Source organism: Dipteris shenzhenensis, chromosome 4 (assembly GCF_047967505.1).
Source record: "Dipteris shenzhenensis isolate YYH24624 ecotype China chromosome 4, Dip_SZ_1.0, whole genome shotgun sequence".
Lineage (NCBI taxonomy): Eukaryota > Viridiplantae > Streptophyta > Polypodiopsida > Gleicheniales > Dipteridaceae > Dipteris > Dipteris shenzhenensis.
In genome coordinates, this window is record NC_141599.1 from 22,771,933 (window position 1) to 22,790,896 (window position 18,964).

Sequence of the window (18,964 nt, forward strand, 5' to 3'; positions counted from 1 at the left end):
GGAGCATCGCATATGCATATCGTGCGATTGTCAGGAGGTTTAGTCGGAGGAGCATTTTATTTTCAAGTGCCCAGTGTACTACGAGATCCGAGGTCGCTACCACTGTCTCTTCAGAGACAGCTCCGGACTCCTTTCCGAATTTCTCGCCTACCCAGATTAGAGATGCCTCACGGCCTTCAGTCACGAGGGGGTCCGACACAGAGAGTACTTACTCAGGCGAAGGGGCTTGGCTACACCATCAGACACCTCTCAGAGCAGGATCACAGAGTTCTTCCCATCGAGTGACATTGATCGTCCAGTCTCTAGCCGCAAACGTGACAGAGACCCCCACCTGACGATCGCAGCACGACACACGAGACATCGAGGGGACAGATCACTCTAGGGGACCTCCCGTCATTGTTTAGACCCGAGATACGTCCCACGGGAGTCACAATGGCTCTAGTCTTACGTCGAGCCTCCTCCAAGAGACTGAGACGCACAGGACCCCTTGATGGATGCCAGCGTCCCATCACCAACTATGCACCAGCTAGGGCGACATGACATACGGTGGATTCCGTTCCACTCCAGTCTTTTTTCTTTTCATTGTCATACCCAGATGTATTTGATTATGTATGATCAGACATAGGATTCAGCACGGATGATGATGCTCGTTTTAGTAGCTCCACCCTTACTCTAATTTGTATCAGGTTTTCTTTCAGTCTCATAGACCCATCGGTCTTCCGAAGACTCTAATAAAATTTCTTTCTTTCTTTCTTTCTTTTCTTTTTGACTGACCTATTTCTCAATAAAACATCTTTTTAATTCATCTCATGGTCGCGCAACAGTTTCTAATATTGCATGTAAACGAATTTTAACCTCTCTCTCTCTCTCTCTCTCTCTCTAGATCTAACAAGGGTTACATATTAACCTGGGCATAATAGTAATTATGCCAAGATGGTTAACCCTCGAAGGCTAAGGGTTGTTTATCTACCCCCTTAAGAGCTAGGCTGCATGTATCCAAAACAAGTACTTGATCTAGGGATACGCAACTAGTCTATTTGGTGGTTGGAAAGTAATAAGCAAGTGGCTTGGGACACTCTCTCACTAACTATGCTCATCCAAACTACTGAGTGTAGAAGCGTGGAATGCTCACTAGAGGGGGAAGGGGGGGGGGGGGGGGGAGAGAGAGAGAGAGAGAGAGAGAGAGAGAGAGGGAGGGAGGGAGGGAGGGATTATTAACGTCTTCACAAGGCCAAAGGGTCTAGGAGACTGAAGGAAAACCAAATACGATAAAATGGGCCACTAAAGTAGGCATCCACAACCAAGGCTGATGGATGAAATGAGAATATCAATCGAGGGATATACTATACTTTTGAGTACACAAGGTAGTTTTGGTATGCATATCATACCGAATTTTCCTAACGATACAATACGGCACGTTCGTATTGTACAGAGGTGCATGGGGAAAACCCTTCGGCTAGAGGGGGTGTGGGTGCATAAATTAGATGCAGTTCAAATGTGTCCTCCTTCCCTTAAATGTATACTTTATGAAACGAACCCTTTGCCGCTTTAAATTTGTTTATGTACACTTGCCACCTCCTATCTCAAGGCTGATTGCTGCCCCTTCCTACAACCAACACAGCCTCCTTGGATTCCCGTGGTTCACACACCTCCATAGAATGTAGAGTATAGACTCATTGCTCTAGTGAGTTCTATCATCTCGATCTAGTAATTGGTTTCAACTTTGAGCTTTTAGTTTCAAGTTGAATCTATGTGTATTTATATACCTAGATGAATCCAGGAAGATTCCCAAACTCATCCTCTAAAAACACAACATAGTGCAATTTCAATCTCACGATAGTCACTCATAAGATTGAAAACCATAAACTCCATCACGCATAGCAAGGACTAGCTACTATGACATCCCCACTAACGTCATCAGCGCCCAACAGTGGGGGTAGACCATAGTATAAAAATATGCTCTCACACATACAAATCCACACCCACACATGTATTATTTAGTCCCATGTATGATGTATGTACACCAATAGTCAACTATGATAAAATATGCTTGATTGTTAATTGTGATCTCTCTCTCTCTCTATGATCGTTGAACTCTGATGGATGCAAGGGTCCTCTTGGTCACACCTCTGCAGTCACAAGAATTGGTCTTTGTTGTGAAGAACCAAATTCCTCGAGAATGTGAATGTGTGCAATGCATGCAAAATTTGAATGCCAATTGGCCCTCCAATAAGGGAGGGCCAATTGGCCCTCCAATGGGGGAGGAGTGCCCTCGTGAGAGTACTCGTTTCTCTTTTTCGACCTACATGCAAAGTGGGAGAGAAATGGCGGATGAATGCAAGGTGAATAGAGAGAATGCTATGAGAGAATCACAATGAAAGGGTGATACCCTTTCATTAATGTCCCCTGAGATCACTCAAGTTCCATCTTTCCATTTACACCTACCTTATCCTATGACCCATGCATCTACCATTCAATGCACCTTTCCCTTCCTATTGCCCCTAGGACCTAGACACGTGTGTGCATATCTTTATTAGTAAAATAAGTATCACATGTCCAAATTTGATGCCGTCTGAAGCAACGGCTCCAGCTCGACTAGTCCTATTTACTCAGATGATCCACCGCCATAATAAATCGGTCAGTGTCCATCATAAATACAAATACATATTACACCATTGGCGTATAACATATAATAATGTTTTAATGTCTACTAATCACGAATTAGTGATTTCTCTTGTCATGCCATCAATGTCACTAGGTCTCGAGGAGGAAAGTCGATACGCGAGAAAAGTCAACACACGTCACTAATAAAGATCGGCCAAGAAAGCTCTAATTGGTCCAAACTTGCTCTTGAATAGACGATTATGCCATCCATGGAATTAGACAGAGAGAGACTATACTAGAGACGAGAGAGAGAGAGAGAGAGAGAGAGTTTCTTAAAGTCTTCGGAAGACCGATGGATCTATGAGACTGTGAAAATCCTAGTACAAACGAGCTGTGAGGGTGGAGCTACTAAACAAGCATCCACACCAATGCAAAATGCAAAAAATGCAAAATGGTGGTACTAAGTACTAAGTACAACATAGTCATGTCAGTGGTCAACTACATATCAATCTCATCATCATCATCATCATCATCAAGGTGGATAAGGCAATGGAGGCATGAACGCGGCGATAGAGTGATGTTTGGCCGCTCACGGGTGTGGCCCTGTGACGTCTCCTGGTCATAACTCTGTGGCTAACAAGGGCTACAGTAACCCCTGTCGGTCGGGGGCTCCGACTCTGAAGAGGGAGGGGATATCCCCAAGTGTAATATGCACATTAACCCTCTATCTTAGCTATCAAGTCGTTGGCTCTGGGTCACGATCATGTCAAGGTCTCGTCTTGTGGGGGTACATGTGACCTAGTAGGAAGAACTCTGTAATGGAGCCCTGAGAGGGATCTGCCAAGGAAGAAGTTTGCTCCTGTCTCCGTGATAGAAGTAGCCCCTCGCACTGCCTGACTGCCTCCTGAATGAAAGCCGCCAAGTATCTCTAGTGCGGATAGGAGAGGAATCGAGACAAAACCCCAAAGCTATCTTTCTTTCTTTCATGAGAGAAAGAGACAAAGAGAGAGAGAGAGAGAGAAAAAGAAAGAAAGAAATTTTATTAGAGTCTTCGGAAGACCAATGGGTCTATGAGACTGAAAGAAAACCCGATACAAATCACAGTAAGGATGGAGCTACTGAAACGAGCATCATCACCCATGCTGAATCCTAAATCTGATCACACATAATCAAATCAAATACATCTGGATGTAACAATGAAAAGAAAATGACTAGAGCAAAGCAGAATCCTCCGTATGTCATGTCGCCCTAGCTGGTGCATAGCCGGTGATGGGACGCTGGTACCCGTCAACGAGTGCTGTACGCCTCAGTCTCTTGGACGAGGCTCAACGCAAGACTATAGCCACCGTGACTCCCGTGGGAGGTATCCCAGGTCTAAACAATGACGAGAGGTCTCCCAGAGTGATCTGTGTGTCCCCTCGATGTCTCGTGTGTCGTGTTGGGATCGTCGGGTCGGGATCTCTATCACGTCTGCGGCTAGAGACTGGACGATCAATGTCACTCGATGGGAAGAACTCTGTGATCCTGCTCTAAGAGGTGTCTGATGATGTGACCAAGCCCCGTCGCCTAAATAAGTACTCTCTGTGTCGGACCCCCTCGTGAATGAAGGCCGCAAGGCATCTCTCATCTAGGTCAAGGAATCTGAAAAGGAGCCCGGAGCTGTCTCTGAAGAGGCAATGGTAGCGACCTCAGATCTCGTAGTACACTGGACACCTGAAAATAAAATGCTGCTCCGACTCGACCTCCTGACAGTCGCACAATATGCATAAGCGATGCTCCCTAGGAATCCCCTCTGCTCTGCCACTCTCTATGTGGAGGCGGTGTGATGATACCCGAAATTGTCCGATGGAGATCCGTAGTGAGTGAGGCATATGAAACTCAGTGTACCCCGATAGTGTGATGAATCCCTCCTCCGAAATACGAAGACAGTAATCTCTATAGAAACTCAGCTTCATTGGAAGCTCACTCGGCTCCAACCAGGTCCTAAAGGTGTGTAGCTGCAGGAGATCCTCACGAATGACCAAGTTGGTATGTAGCCCGATCGGGATGGTGGGTGGGAGTACCGGAGGGACATCTAAACTATACTGAAAAGGAGGTATCCTATCGATATGGAACCCTAGTGTCACAAACCATCTGTGAGTCTGTGCATACCAGCATCGCTCGTCTCCCTCTGCTGCCAACCTCATGGAGGAATCGAGAGCCAACCATGGCAACCTCTGTCTCCCTGATGTGCAGTCCCCATATGATCTAACCCGGTGTAGATATATAATGGTCTGAAAGGCTGCATCTAGCTGGAGTGGAGAAGCGCCAAACTCAGCCTGAATGATGTGATGTGGTACAGACGGTTTCCCCCCGATCATCCGTGAGAGCATGAGGATCTGCAGGCGTTCCACCCGTGTCCACTCTATCTCTGACATGTCAAGCCCCCAACAAGGACTGCCATACATATCGGCTGGTCGGACCAAGGAGTCGAAGAGAAGAGCCTTGGTCCGAGGGTCCTAGAAGTAGGAGTGGAAGCATTGTCTCTCTAGCCGAGCCAGTGCGATGTATCCCCTGCTCAGTCTAGCCTGCATCGCTGGTCTCATCGTGAAGATCGGGCCGAAGAAGATGACCCCCAAGTAAGTGTATGAGGATACGATCTCAACTGGTGACCCACCGAAAGTAAAAGTAAACTGCTTCCGTTGCATGTTTGCTCGAGAGGTGTTAAAGATCATGACCTTGGTCTTGCCAAGGTTGACCTCCAAATCATGGGATAAACAAAAAGCTTGCAATGCATCCAGGTGTCGCTGGAGCCCCTCGGGTGTGGACGACAAGAGTGCCACGTCATCTGCATAAAGAAGAATCCTGATGATGATCCTAGCAAGTGAGCAACCGGTCCCTCCGAACGTCCCCATGAAAGTCTCAAGCTCATTGATGTAGAGGCCAAACAGGGTCCGTGATAAGGGACAACCCTGTTTGACTCCTATGGTACGCAACATCTCATCTATCCAACCTGCACATGTCCGAACTCGGCCTGAGACTCTCTCATACAGTGCCATGACTGCCCAGATGATCTCCTGATCAAATCCCAGTGTCTGTAGGCGTGCGGTGAGACGAGCTCGAGTTACTGTGTCAAAGGCTTTGCGAAAATCCACAAAGCAGCAATATACCTCTCCTTCTTTGATCTGGCCTCCTCAATGACACTCATGAGTGTGAGTATGTGATCCATAGTCCCATGGTCTCGCCTGAAACCGGCCTGACCCTCTGCTCTGAGCCCTCTCATCTCTGCGAACAGGCTGATCGACCCATGCAATACAGCTACATAGATCTTGGACATCACATGTCCAATCATGATAGTCCTGTAGTTACTCGGGTCCATGGGATCCCCTGCCTTGTGGATGGGGGTGATGGTGTTGAGTATCCAGATGCGGGGAAAGCCAAGGCAAACAGCGTCATTGAATAGCTTTGCTAGAATCGGGGCTAATGTGTCGATCCCATATGCGATAAACTCAGTGCATAGCCCCTTGTGATCCTTAGCTCGGCCATTGTGCAGTTTCAATGTCGCATCCTTGGCTCCCCCTCTGGTGAACGTCGTGCAAGTGGTGGGACGACGTGTGTATGAGATCTGGAGTGGGCTGGTGTGGGACATCATAAAGATGGTGTGCATACGTGTGCCAGACTCTCGTGTCGATGAGGGGTGATTGAGACCTACGCTCAAGGAATCTCCGCCAAAAATCCTGAGTAGTTGCTGTACAAGATGTGCAGCAGCTCCTCCTCATTTCAACGAAGAAATGCCTGCTTCTTCCGACGTATGAGACGTCAATACTTGCATACCGTGTCTGGTGTGTTCGGGAGGTGACATTCGCTTTCAAGTCGACCTACGCTCAAGGAATCTCCGCCAAAAATCCTGAGTAGTTGCTGTACAAGATGTGCAGCAGCTCCTCCTCATTTCAACGAAGAAATGCCTGCTTCTTCCGACGTATGAGACGTCAATACTTGCATACCGTGTCTGGTGTGTTCGGGAGGTGACATTCGCTTTCAAGTCGGAGTTGTCGGTGATAAGCCTTGCACTCCGCATCGTACCAATTGTGGCAGGGTACAGAACCAAGAGGTGGTGGTCTAGTGGACCGTTTGGTGTGGGGAAAGATTTAGAGGGCTGCCTCGTGGAGTGTGCGACTAATCAGCACAGCACGGTCCTCTATGAGTGGTATGTGATCGATGTAGGTTAGGAGTCTATTTAGGTGTGTAGAGTAGGCCGGTGAGAGGCTGTGATCAAAGTGTATGTCGTGGTAGGTGTCATGCTTCCTATGTGGTGTGTGGTGTGGCTAAGCGTGGGGTGGCGATAGTGAAGAATAGGTATGTGTGATAAGCTCCTGGAGGGAGAGGTGCTACGGTGAAGTCGGTGATACATGAAGTGAAGGTAGGGGATCCCATGATGTAATCTACTACACTAGTGCCCCCCCCCCCCCCCCGGTGTAGAGAGAGAGAGAGAGAGAGAGAGAGAGAGAGAGAGAGAGATCTGTTGTCTTTCTTATTGAAGACAGGATATCTAAGTCTCCACTGAAGGGCTATTCTAAAGCTATGAGACTATCCATGGTTGAGGCTATGCTATAGAGGCTATGGGAGAACTATCTCCATGGGAGAAGGGCTCCTATAGAGGCTACGGGGTCTGTTGTTGAAGATACTAATGCAACTGTTACTGCTGAAGCTACATGCGCTCCTTGGACTACTACCAGGCTATCTAGAGCTGTTGCATCAACTGTAGCTGCTGCTGGAGGTGCCTCTATTGATGCTACTGCTAGAGGCGGAAGTGGAGCCACAATGGGAGATATTGCTGCATGAGGGGAGGGGATGCTTTTATAGGCCAAAAGAGTTGATGTCAGCCCACTGAAATTATTACAGAATGACACAATCTGTGTCAATCGACTTGCGACTGAGGCTCCCTGCTATCTGCTAGACGTACCATGTAACCATGCCGACCTGTTAGGTTGACATGGCTGCTGTTATATGCTCATGAACCTGTCAGCAGATGGCTTGCACTGTGAGCGTCGATTTTTATCTGTGTGCTCCATATGCTCTGTGCCCGGGATGCAAGCAGAGGTGGAGGAGGGAAGAGAGAGATTGACACACACACAAAACCAAACCACAAAAGCTCCATTCGATTCACTCAAAAAAACATGTACACGCTGTGTCTCCACATACATCCCCGCCGCCCCCCCCCCCCCCCCCAACAACAAGAGCTCTCTCTCTCTCTCTCTAGAGAAATCCCCTCTATCAACACCCAAACCTCTCGACACTTCCCTCTTTATACTCGTTTACACTTGACCCTTACTTTAGAAACTCAAGCACTCTATTCCCCCCCACAGGATCACGTCTCACACAAAGAAAATCGGGTAAATCTCTCTCCCTGACTCCAATTTCTGTGATTTCAGAGTTATCCCCGAGCTCTCGGGATCCCCCATCTTGCTCTGGACTCCATAGCGAAGTGGGGTTACATGGCTTAACATTGTCTCCCAAGCATGTGCTCATTCTTGGCATGGCTCGACATTGTCTCCAAAGCATGTTCTCATTCTTGGCAGCCAGGAGGGGGAAATGTCATATGTAAAAATTAGTTTCTGCAAATGTGTTACAATCCCTAATTAATCTCTCTTTCTTTCCACCGATTCACAGGTAAGGCAAATTCACAGGCGCTAGCATCGTATTTTGCCTCCCAGCCTATCTCATGGATGGCATGCATACAAAGATACGTAACTTTATTTCCTTCATGCCTATCCACAAGCCCTCAGTTCCCTAGATGGTTCCCTCTGCCACATGTCATCATTCTAGACCTTTAGCTTGGTACACCATTTACCCCTCTCTTGGGGCACAATTAAAACATTTGCCCCTTGGCATTTTTACACATTTAGGTGCACCTAGGCCTGAGCACTCAGAACCACCTAGTCGATGCCAATACACCCTCACCTAGGACCATACACCCTCACCTAGGACCTTGGCAGTTACTTCCCTTGACCATTTTATTTACGCACATAAAATATTACAAAAGTCGGTCATCTGATCTTTCCGAGGTCATGCTATCTCGGCTAGAGCATAACATTCCTTCCCTCTTCAAGCATCAGCGTCCTCGATGATGAAATCTAGGAATACTCTCCGTAACTGGTATACGGATTCCCAGGTAGCTTCTGATAGAGGTAGACCATGCCATGCAACCAACACCGTGGGTATCTTCCGATTGCGCACTTGCATTGTTTCTCGGTCCAAGATTCTTGTTGGTTTGTGTCTTGCATTATCCTCTATCTCCTGAAACAAAACAACACCTTCGATTAGTGAGCCACTTGTATGCAAAAATTTCTTTAAACGAGAAACATGAAACACTGGGTGCACCTTACACCCCGGTGGTAATTCTAATTTATAGGTTACCTTGCCTATTCTTTTTAGAATTAACCATGGCCCATAATATCGAGGTGATAACTTAGCACACTCTCCTGCAGTCAAAGACTTAGAGTGCGAAGGAACTCTGAGAAAAACTTTTTCTCCTTCCTTAAATTCTCTAGTGGATCGGTTTTCATCCGCATACGCCTTAGCTCTATCCATAGCTTGGCGGATGTTAGCTCTCGCAAGTGCTAGCATCTCCCGCATCTGAACCACAAAGTTCACGGCACTAGGCACTTTCTGAGGTATTCCAACTATAGTTGGATTCGCTGGTCTATAACCATAGTTCAGTTCAAATGGACTAAACTCTGTAGAGAAATGTCTTCTATCATTGTAGGTAAACTCCAACAATGGCAACCACTTGTCCCATGTATGTTGCCTCAATGACACATATGCTCTAAGCATATCCTCTAAAATTTGGTTGATTCTTTCTCTCTGACCATGATCCCCACTACTCATTCCCAACTCAGTCCTTAGTGTCTCAAATGCCGCAGTCTAAAAATGACCGGTAATTTGAAATCTCTGTCTGACACTATGGATTTGGGTAATCCATGCAGACGAAATATATGTCTAATAAACAAATCCGTCACTTGCAGGGCACTAACAGACTCTCTAGTTGGAATGAAGTGAGCCATCTTGGTAAGACGATCAATCACCACAAGGATAGAATCATATCCACCTTGTGTCGTAGGCAGCCCTACAATAAAGTCCATGGGATGCGTCAATTTTACGAGCAAAAACCTATGAGCAGGTTTATCCGAGCGTGTTTTTCAAGAGATTTTAAAAAATGTTTTTCTTTAGGAAACATGGTTTTTATACTTTTATTTTCACTAGAACTAGATCCCTTTATCATAAAAATATACAGACTAGTCACTCATTCATTTTTACACAACATAATTTTCTTATTTAGAGACATCCCTTTGTACCCCTGTTATTACCTTAAAAAAGTGTTGATTCCTTTAAGAAACATTCCTCATAATCACTCTCAATGTAATAATACTATGCATATATAATTACTTATTAACACATTTATATCATATGGCAATATCTTTTTAGTGTTTTTATAGCATATTTATGGACATGTTTCTAAAGAAGTTTAAATTACTATAAATAAGTATTAACTTGGGCTTATATATCACTCTCATAAAATACATGTAATATTTAATACTATATATGAAAGATTTTCCAAAATATAACTCCATAGATGTGCTCAAATGGGGTGTTCCGATCAATTTGAGTGGTTGAATGACTATATTTGGACATTGGATATGAAAGTTATGTCACTTTTAAAAGTGCTGTCCAAGGTAGTTTCGCCAGCGAAACTACCTTGGGAGACTTGCTTCAAAGGGGTTTTGTTGGCGAAACTACCTGGATGGCTTGCTTCAATGAGTTTTCTTTGAAGAAACTCTTTCATGAAGATAGGTTGAGAGAGGGTTTTCAATGTCACCCCCTATTAAGTAAAAGTTGTGAGAAGGATCATAAGGGAATTTTCATAGAGAAGTCTACTCTACATGTGGGTTTCTTCAAAAGCCATCCCATTATGCTCTCACCATTCCTACAGATTCACCTAAAGATTTTTGTATAAAATAGACATTGCTATAATACTTTGCATATTTCTAAGTGAAACTATGTTTTCTTCTGATCGATTTTTGCCATATTTATGCATAGTTGGAAGCTTTTTTTTTCCTTCGCTCGGACGCTCGGAAGATTTCGCTCAGAGAATGCTCGTCCCCAAGTCCATGGAAATGCTCTCCCACTTACTTGGTGGTATCTCCAAGGGCTGTAAAAGTCCGGGTAGCTTCACCCGCTCTGCCTTACTTACCTGACACGAAAAACAACGTGTCACATATTCATGAATATGCTTTTTCATCTTTGACCAAAAGAAATCTCGCTTCACGAGATCATATGTCTTCTCGACTCCTGGATGTCCTGCACATGGGCTATCATGGCATTGTCGAATGACTCTCTGCCTGAGATCATTCTGATTAGGTACTACTACCTTGCCATTTCTTTTCAGCATACCATCTCTTATGGCATATCTTGCATAAGTTTGGCCTTTTTAGATGCTAGGTCATCCTTTTCCCCGGGTTTTAACACATGAGCCTTAGGCCATAGGCTCTGGACGAACTCGTCCACCTTTTGAGTTTCTCTAATCTCAGCCATTAGAGCACTCTCTAACAACGTGAAACTCATGTTATGCATAATGCGGGACAATGCATCAGCAACTTTATTATCCTTCCCTCTTCGGTACCGAATCGTCAAATTAAACTCCTGCATGAGTTCTACCCACCTAGCTTGGCGGCCTCTCAAGTCAGGTTGTTTACGAAAATGTTTCAGAGTATCATGATCAACATCCACATAAAACTCTGATCCATACAAATAATGTCGCCATGTTTTCAAAGCATGGACAACAGCATACAACTCTAATTCATGAGTTGGCCAATTTCTTTGAGAGGGAGAAAGCTTCTTTCTTTCAAAGGCTACTGGCCTTTCCTCTTGGAGGAGAACTGCTCCTACCGCAATGCCACTTGCATCGGTTTCCAAGAACAATGGTTTCTGGGGATCAACTATTTTTAACGCCGGTCCTGTGACCACAGCTTGTTTTATGGTGTTAAAACTTTCCTGTTGATTCTGTCCCCATATAAAAGGTACTTTATCTGAGGTCAGATCAGTCAATGGCGATACTATTTCAGAATATCCTTTGATATGCCTTCGATAAAATTGGACAAATCCCAAGAATGATCGCAAAGCGGTCAAACTCTGAGGGATTAGCCAAGTCAGTATCGCAGCCACTTTCTTTGGATCCATTTCTACCCCCTCTGGAGTAATTATGAATCCTAAATATTTAAGTCTAACCATCCACAGTATAGTTTTCTTCTTATTTACATAAAGACTGGCTTTCCTCAAAGTACTGAACACTCTTAAGTGTTCGCGATGCTCAGTAATACTTTTACTGAATACCAGAATATCGTCAATAAAATGTACTACAAACTTTCCGATATACGGACGTAGTAAATCGTTCATAAGCATGACGAATGTAGCTAGAGCATTGCTAAGTCCAAAGGGCATTATCAAAAACTCATAATGACCAAACTTGCTTCTAAAAGCGGTTTTATGCACATCCTCGGCTCTAATACGGATCTAATGGTAGCCACACTTAAGATCTATCTTACTGAAAATTACAGCCCCATGGAATGCATCTAGCAAAGCATCGATCCGAGCATCGGATACATGTGCTTAATAGTGATATTATTCAATGCTCTATAATCTATACAGAGACGAAAAGTATCATCTTTCTTCCTCTTTAATATCACTGGGGAAGCAAAAGGTGAAAAACTGGGTTGAATCTGCCCCAGCTTGAGGTATTCTTCCAGTTGTCTTCGCACCTCAACTTCTTCTGTAAAGCTTAATCTATAGGGAGGTCTATTTATAGGTTCTGTCCCGCGATAAGCTCAATTTAATGCTGAACATACCCATAAGGTAACTCATCCCTAAAACAATCAGAGAACTTCTTCGATATCTCTTTAGCCAACTCGGCCATTTCCCCATCTTGGGTAACCTCAATGCTAGCCGATGCATCATCAATCGACTCTACCGATGCTATACACAGACACAGAAACTCTTTCGGAGTCTTCCGAATTTCCATGGCTGAAATCAATGGTTCTCGAGGTAAATCCTTTTCACCTCGCAAAACATATTCTACCCTGTTCATCTTGAACTAGTAAATATGCTTTTTCCAATCAATGGCTGGATTTTTCCAAAAATGCCAAGCCATGCCTAGGGCTATATCTGCGTGAGCAAGCCTGGTCAACTCAAAGTCCAACTTCTCAACATAGTCTTGTATTCGAAGTTCCAACTGGGTAACCCTTTGGTCCCATACTTCAATTGAACTTCTGTCCGCCATCCTGACCGTATAAGCATAGTCAGACGGACTAGTTTTCAACTTGAGCCTCTTAATAAACTTCGAGTTAATTACCTTGTGCGTTGACGCTGAGTCAAACAACACAATCACATCATGATTGGCTACTTGCCCTTTCATTTCAATTAACTCGGGCTCATCGAAAACCGTATACCCCGTTGCTGCGGACTTTGAAAGGATGTTATCAGGTGCACCGCTTACTAACTTAGTAACAGACACACTTAACAACACAGGTACTAACCTCTGAGAAGGTCCCGCCAATTACATCTGCATATGTTCCGCATTGGGACTCTCTTGCATTTCCACGTCGCATTCAGATATTATCATATTGGCCGTGCGACGGTCTTTGTTTAGTGGACAATCTTTCCACTGATGTCGCTGAAGGCAACCGAAGCACAATCCTTCTTTTCTAGCTTTTTCTTTTTGCTCAGGGGTCAACAAGGACTTTGACCAATCCCGGGCTGCCATTGGAGTTACTTTTCTTTTCACTCCAACGGTGGTACTTGTCTTTGCTTGTCCCTCAACCGGCTTCACCTACTTGGTTTGGCCACTTGGCTACGAGACACTTGTCTTTAAAGTCCATTTCCTCTGAAATCCCCCTTTTCTCGGGTACTCATGCTGAGTCCCTGCCTGCACAAATCCACTAGATCTGCCTCTGGCATCCTCATAGTTCAGGGCTACTGCAATAGATTCATCTAATGTAGTCACATATTTAGCCCGAACTCCCATTTTAATCTTGTCGTTCAATCCATAGATATAGTCTTTTCACTGAACCGACATAGGGAGAGGGTCTGTTATTTTCATAACACATTCCCTGAACTTGTTAGTGTACTCTGCCACCGACAAATTCCTCTGGCGAAGGTTTCTGTAAGCATCCCAAGCTCGGGACTCTTCGTCAGGTGGAAGAAAGTGTTTCTTAAATTCAGCCTTAAACCCTTCCCAGGTGGTAGGAGCAACCTGATCTTTCTGTTGTTTGATCCACCACCTATCCGCTGCCTCAATAAACAGGTGAGTGGTCTCGCGGATTTTCTTTAGATCAGATCTGATTTCACAAATGGCGAAGGCTTCTTCCCACTTGTGTAACCAAACCTCGATCACATCAGAACTGCGCTCGGTCATCCGACCACCGTACTTCTCCGGTCTATAGTTGGCAATATTAGGTACCTTGACCTTTGCACGTTCTGATGAGTGTACACTGGGCTCTGGCTCTACTGGAGCTTTGTCCTTTTCATTTCTAGATGGTCTAGCCGACAAGGCTTGCACCATTTCTCTAATTTCATTTTGACCAATGTTCACTTGAAGCTGCTGGTTCATGATCTGCTGTAAAGCATCTTCTAATACATAAATCCTACCCACCAGAGTAGGTGTTGTGTGATGGGACACTTCTTGTGTATACTACGCTTTAGATTCACCAGGATTTACCCTGGAATCCTATCCCTCTGTCTCCATTCTTTCAAAAGGGAAAATGGTTTTTTTTTCCCACTTCAGATTCCCCTTTGCTGTACAGGAATAATAAACTGCAAATTGAAAATTTGTATATAAGGGAAAAGAACTGCTCCCTGGAAGCTCCACGTAATTCGAGTTCGGACGCCCTTCTTTCAGCCTAGTCTCTGTTTCGAAATCAGTCTCAGCCCACGGGCTAGTTACGTGACCACTAGTGTTGAATCTAGCTCGCCCACGTTCACGACTAAGGTATAAAGACCTGAGCTCTAAAGCTTTTTCCCCCAAGCTAGTAAAATATATTACATCAGCGCCGGTCGTATGCCTAGCTTTGGAATTGAAATTGCAGTGAACTCAAGTGTAACTGCCATTTCCAATAACATAATCAATATGTTTGTGAGCGAGTCTTCCTCCCCTTCACCAAATTCTCATAACCAGACTGAGAGCGTCGAAGCTTGTGCGTCTCGTAACTATGACGTCGATGTAGCCCACGTAACTGAAAGGCTTGTAATAAATCTAGACCTACTTCCCTCTTCAAGTAGCCCTGACGCGAGAAGCCAGGTCCTCACGTCAAGAAGTCCCACGTCTGCGCTCTAAAAAGTTTTGGAGATCACATCGTCGTGACCCACCACAGGACAACGGCAGTTGGTGCAGCTATAGATGCGTGGCCCATCCATGGCGAGATGGAAGAAGAGGCGTCGATAACAAAATATCCGTCCCTTGTTGTTTCTCGTTGCAAGGTCCTTTTCGGGCGCAATATTATCAGGATTTCAATTCTTTCTGTGAGTCCATTCCCATTCTGAGTCCTCTCCGGAACTATCTGGCGTGCTTCGCGTTCGCACCCACAGTCTGTCAAACTGAGATTTGTGGCTTCTATACGACAAATCTTTCTCTTGTCGTGATCCCCTCGTTCAGCCTGCACGCTCTGATACCAAATGTTACAATCCCTGATTAATCTCTCTTTCTTTCCACCGATTCACGGGCAAGGCAAATTCACAGGCGCTGGCGTCGTATTTTGCCTCCCAGCCTATCTCATGGATGGCATGCATACAAAGATACGTAACTTTATTTCCTTCATGCCTATCCACAAGCCCTCAGTTCCCTAGATGGTTCCCTCTGCCACATGTCATCATTCTAGACCTTTAGCTTGGTACACCATTTACCCCTCTCTTGGGGCACAAATTAAAACATTTGCCCCTTGGCATTTTTACACATTTAGGTGCACCTAGGCCTGAGCACTCAGAACCACCTAGTCGATGCCAATACACCCTCACCTAGGACCTTGGCAGTTTCTTCCCTTGACCATTTTATTTACGCACATAAAATATTACAAAAGTCGGTCATCTAAGGGAAAATGCCCACCGATCTTTCCGTGGTCATGCTATCTCGGCTAGAGCATAACAAAATGCTTCTCAAGAAAAGCCACATAAGGATTTAGCTAAGTTGCAAAGTTAGAAGAAGGGTTGAAGTCAACTCTGAACGCAAATAATACAACTAACAAAAACATTGTCCATATGCCAGAAAATGGAAGCAAATTATTTCCAGAACATGTGAATTTCTAAACATACTCAGTGTAAGAGAGAGAGACAAACTTGAAATAGAATGGGCACTTACAGCACACAGCTTTTTGGTATTCTTCACAGCCTTCTTCAAATTCTCTAAGGTGGCTTGGTGATACTCTTCTGATCCCCAGGAGAAATCAAAACGAGCCACTACACAAAAAATCGAACCAAAGTTATTATGATAGCTCAAACCCCACCCCCCTCCTCTCTCTCTATCTCTCTCCCTCCCTCTCTCCCTGTATCTCCTCAACAAGGAAAGCTACACAAACCCTATATGTCAGGCTGAGCAACAAGCAGCAAAAATGTGAAATTCCGCATACAGCGAATGACCAGAAGGGTAGAAGGGGCACATCAAGATAGAAGAAGGAAAAATGTCAGGGAAAATGAGAGGGCCTTTGTGACAGCTTACCTCCAGCAGCACTAGAGGACCATTGACAATGGGCATGGATCATAGAAAGGGGGAAGAAGTAAATAATTCCATTGACGGGACACGACAGACTGTGACAGACACTGTGGATCTTGATGCTGATCTTTTTTAGCCTCAACTGAGTGGGTCTCTTTCCAGCCTAGAGGATGCTACAGAGTGCTAAGTGGGGTGGAATGAAGATAGGCCATGGAAGATGTCCTCAAGAGCCGATCACTGGTGCATGCATCCTCAAATACCACCAGAGACTTTTTTTTGGCAAAGAAAGGAGCTTCTATTAATGCTTGAGAAAAAAGCCCATACAAAATCAGCTGCCAGAATAGGGCTTATGATGGTAAATACAAGAAGGAAAATCTGGCTGTTCCAGTCCAGCCTGCCGGAAATCCAGCAAACTGCATCCGGAACAGGGGCGAACAGCCACATATGCCTGCAGGCCAAGCCTTGCAGAAACGCTTGTACCTCGTGAGCCTGGGTCTCTGCGCTCCCAGCAGGCGCATAGAGTGAAGATGATGTCCTGCCAAATAGCTACCAGTGTGGCTGCCAGTGGAACATATTGCCCTCCCATCATCTGACTGCAACGAGCGACCCAGATGTTCCAGTCAGTGATGCTGGCCACTGTCTCCCACACTGTCCTCCAGTAGCAACACCACCACCGGAGACTTCAGTTCCAAGATGAAAGAATGCATTGCCATGTGCATGGACAGGCTAGATACTCAGCTAGAAATGCAGCATGCCATGAAAAAGGAGAACAATGCCTTGAAACAGACGATGGATGAGCAGGCCTCATGCGGAGCTAGAGATTCAATATCTCTGTCATGGAGTTACAGAAGCCCCCGACTCCTTTGCTTTGGAGCTCTGAAAAGTAAGAATATAGCCCTGAGAAAGAGCTTGAAAGAACTTAAAACCAGACATGGGCTCGAATGAAGGAATCTTGGAAAATAAGACACATATAGCCCTCAGCCCAAAGAGGCAACTACCCATAGTACATGGCTACACTACACATTGGACAGAGACCCACAGACCGTGGAATTTTGGGGATCAGGAGGAGTGGCATTTATTTCCCACTTACGTCTCCAAGCACATGACATCATGGGTACAAATAAGCATGCCTGCTGTACGTGGATCTAACTCAGGAGAACTTCGATTGTGAACATGTATATTGCAGCATGTTACTTTCCCCCCTAGGCATCCGATTATGCCAATGTGTAGCAGAAGAAATGACAGTTCCGTGTCTGCCACACAAAAACTCTTAAGCACATTGTATAGCAGTAATTACAAAGACTTTTAGATGAAGTTTCTAGAAAGGAGATCAGCATGTCCCATCTAGTCTTTGCAAAGCTTATGCCGACACACTCTATGATGTTCTCGACCAACCCAAGCCCAAATTCAGAGGGTGCGCCCCACCAGCTCCACGCTCTACACGATGGCCTGCCTGAAGGAAGCCATTAAGAAGCTGCAAAATGGTAAGGCCAAGAATCAAGAAGGCCACGGTTGGGGGATACTTGCTCCAATTCAAGCCAAGCTCGTCAATGAAGCCTTCAGCAAAGACTTTCCCACTTCTCGGGACCTGGACCACGAACATCATTATACCCATTCTCAACGCAAGAGATCCCATGGACGTAGGCAACTAACAGAACATTATGCTTGGCCACTTGATGGCCAAGATAATATGGTTCAGCTCATGAGATACATATCACTGAGTCTGCTTAGTGCACTGGCATTCGAGCGATTGGTTAGGCAGGTTTCACACACTCAACTACTGCATTGTGAATTTTCGAAAGGCCTTCTAATCGATACCATGGGCTCCTCTCCGAGCCTTAGGTATTGCACACCATGTTATTCAGGTTGGTCATGGCTCTGTGTGAAAGAATCGCACACACTGCACAGGGACTATCAGAGGAGGTGAGCAGCACCATTTGTGTGAAACCTACCCTCTTTGGTCGTAGACACTCTTAGGGCCTGTTTCCCCGCCATGGGGTGCGGTGGCTGTGGCAGCAGATTCCGCCACCGGTGACCAATAGAGTCCACAGAGGCTCTGGTGGTCTGTTTTGGCCATCGGTGGCCATTCACCCAGCAGTCATTGTCAAACTGCTGGGTGCGTGCACCTGCATGGCGCGGAAACAGGCCCTTAGTAGCCGTGATTTGACTCTAGCACAGACTTACGACGTTTACTAATCACGAAATCACGATTATGCATCTTGCCGTAAGAATAGTTCCTTTACTCCAGTCCACTTAGGTAAGAGTAAGCGCCACGTATCCTTCCATAAATCCGAGCTAAGAGAAGAGAACAAAATGAGAAAACGAAAAGAGTACAACGTGTACTCCTTTCACAAAAGACTAGAGACCGCTGACATCTATTTGGCATCGGTTATAAAATAAAATATTTGCCATCGATTTTGGAAAATAATTATGGAGAAAGAAATTTGCAAAGCACCTACCCGACATTCCAGCCTTCAAACAGGCCTCGATTACTTCAACTGAGCGTGATTTGGGCCCAAGAGTTCCAATAATCTTCGTCATTGCAGGAAAAAACGACTGGAGAAACAGCGAAGACAGGTTTCCGTCAAATAAACATGAAAAGCAAAATGAGAAGCCAATTGAAACCCC

General features: G+C 45.2%; 1 protein-coding gene across 2 annotated transcripts in view; it reads right to left on the minus strand.

Annotated features, from left to right (window-relative positions):
* Positions 1-18,964, minus strand: part of LOC147902609 (pyruvate kinase 1, cytosolic-like) — a 44,028-nt gene that overhangs the window by 24,489 nt on the left and 575 nt on the right. For both annotated transcript variants that reach the window (XR_015540889.1, XM_087373648.1), the window contains 2 exons: positions 18,796-18,892; positions 15,986-16,083 (listed from right to left, as the gene is read on the minus strand). Coding sequence is in view for 1 of the 2 variants with exons in the window: in XM_087373648.1 (XP_087229774.1) it covers positions 15,986-16,083; positions 18,796-18,892 (195 nt within the window). In the remaining variant the exon portion in view is untranslated. The remainder of the gene's footprint in view (positions 1-15,985; positions 16,084-18,795; positions 18,893-18,964) is intronic.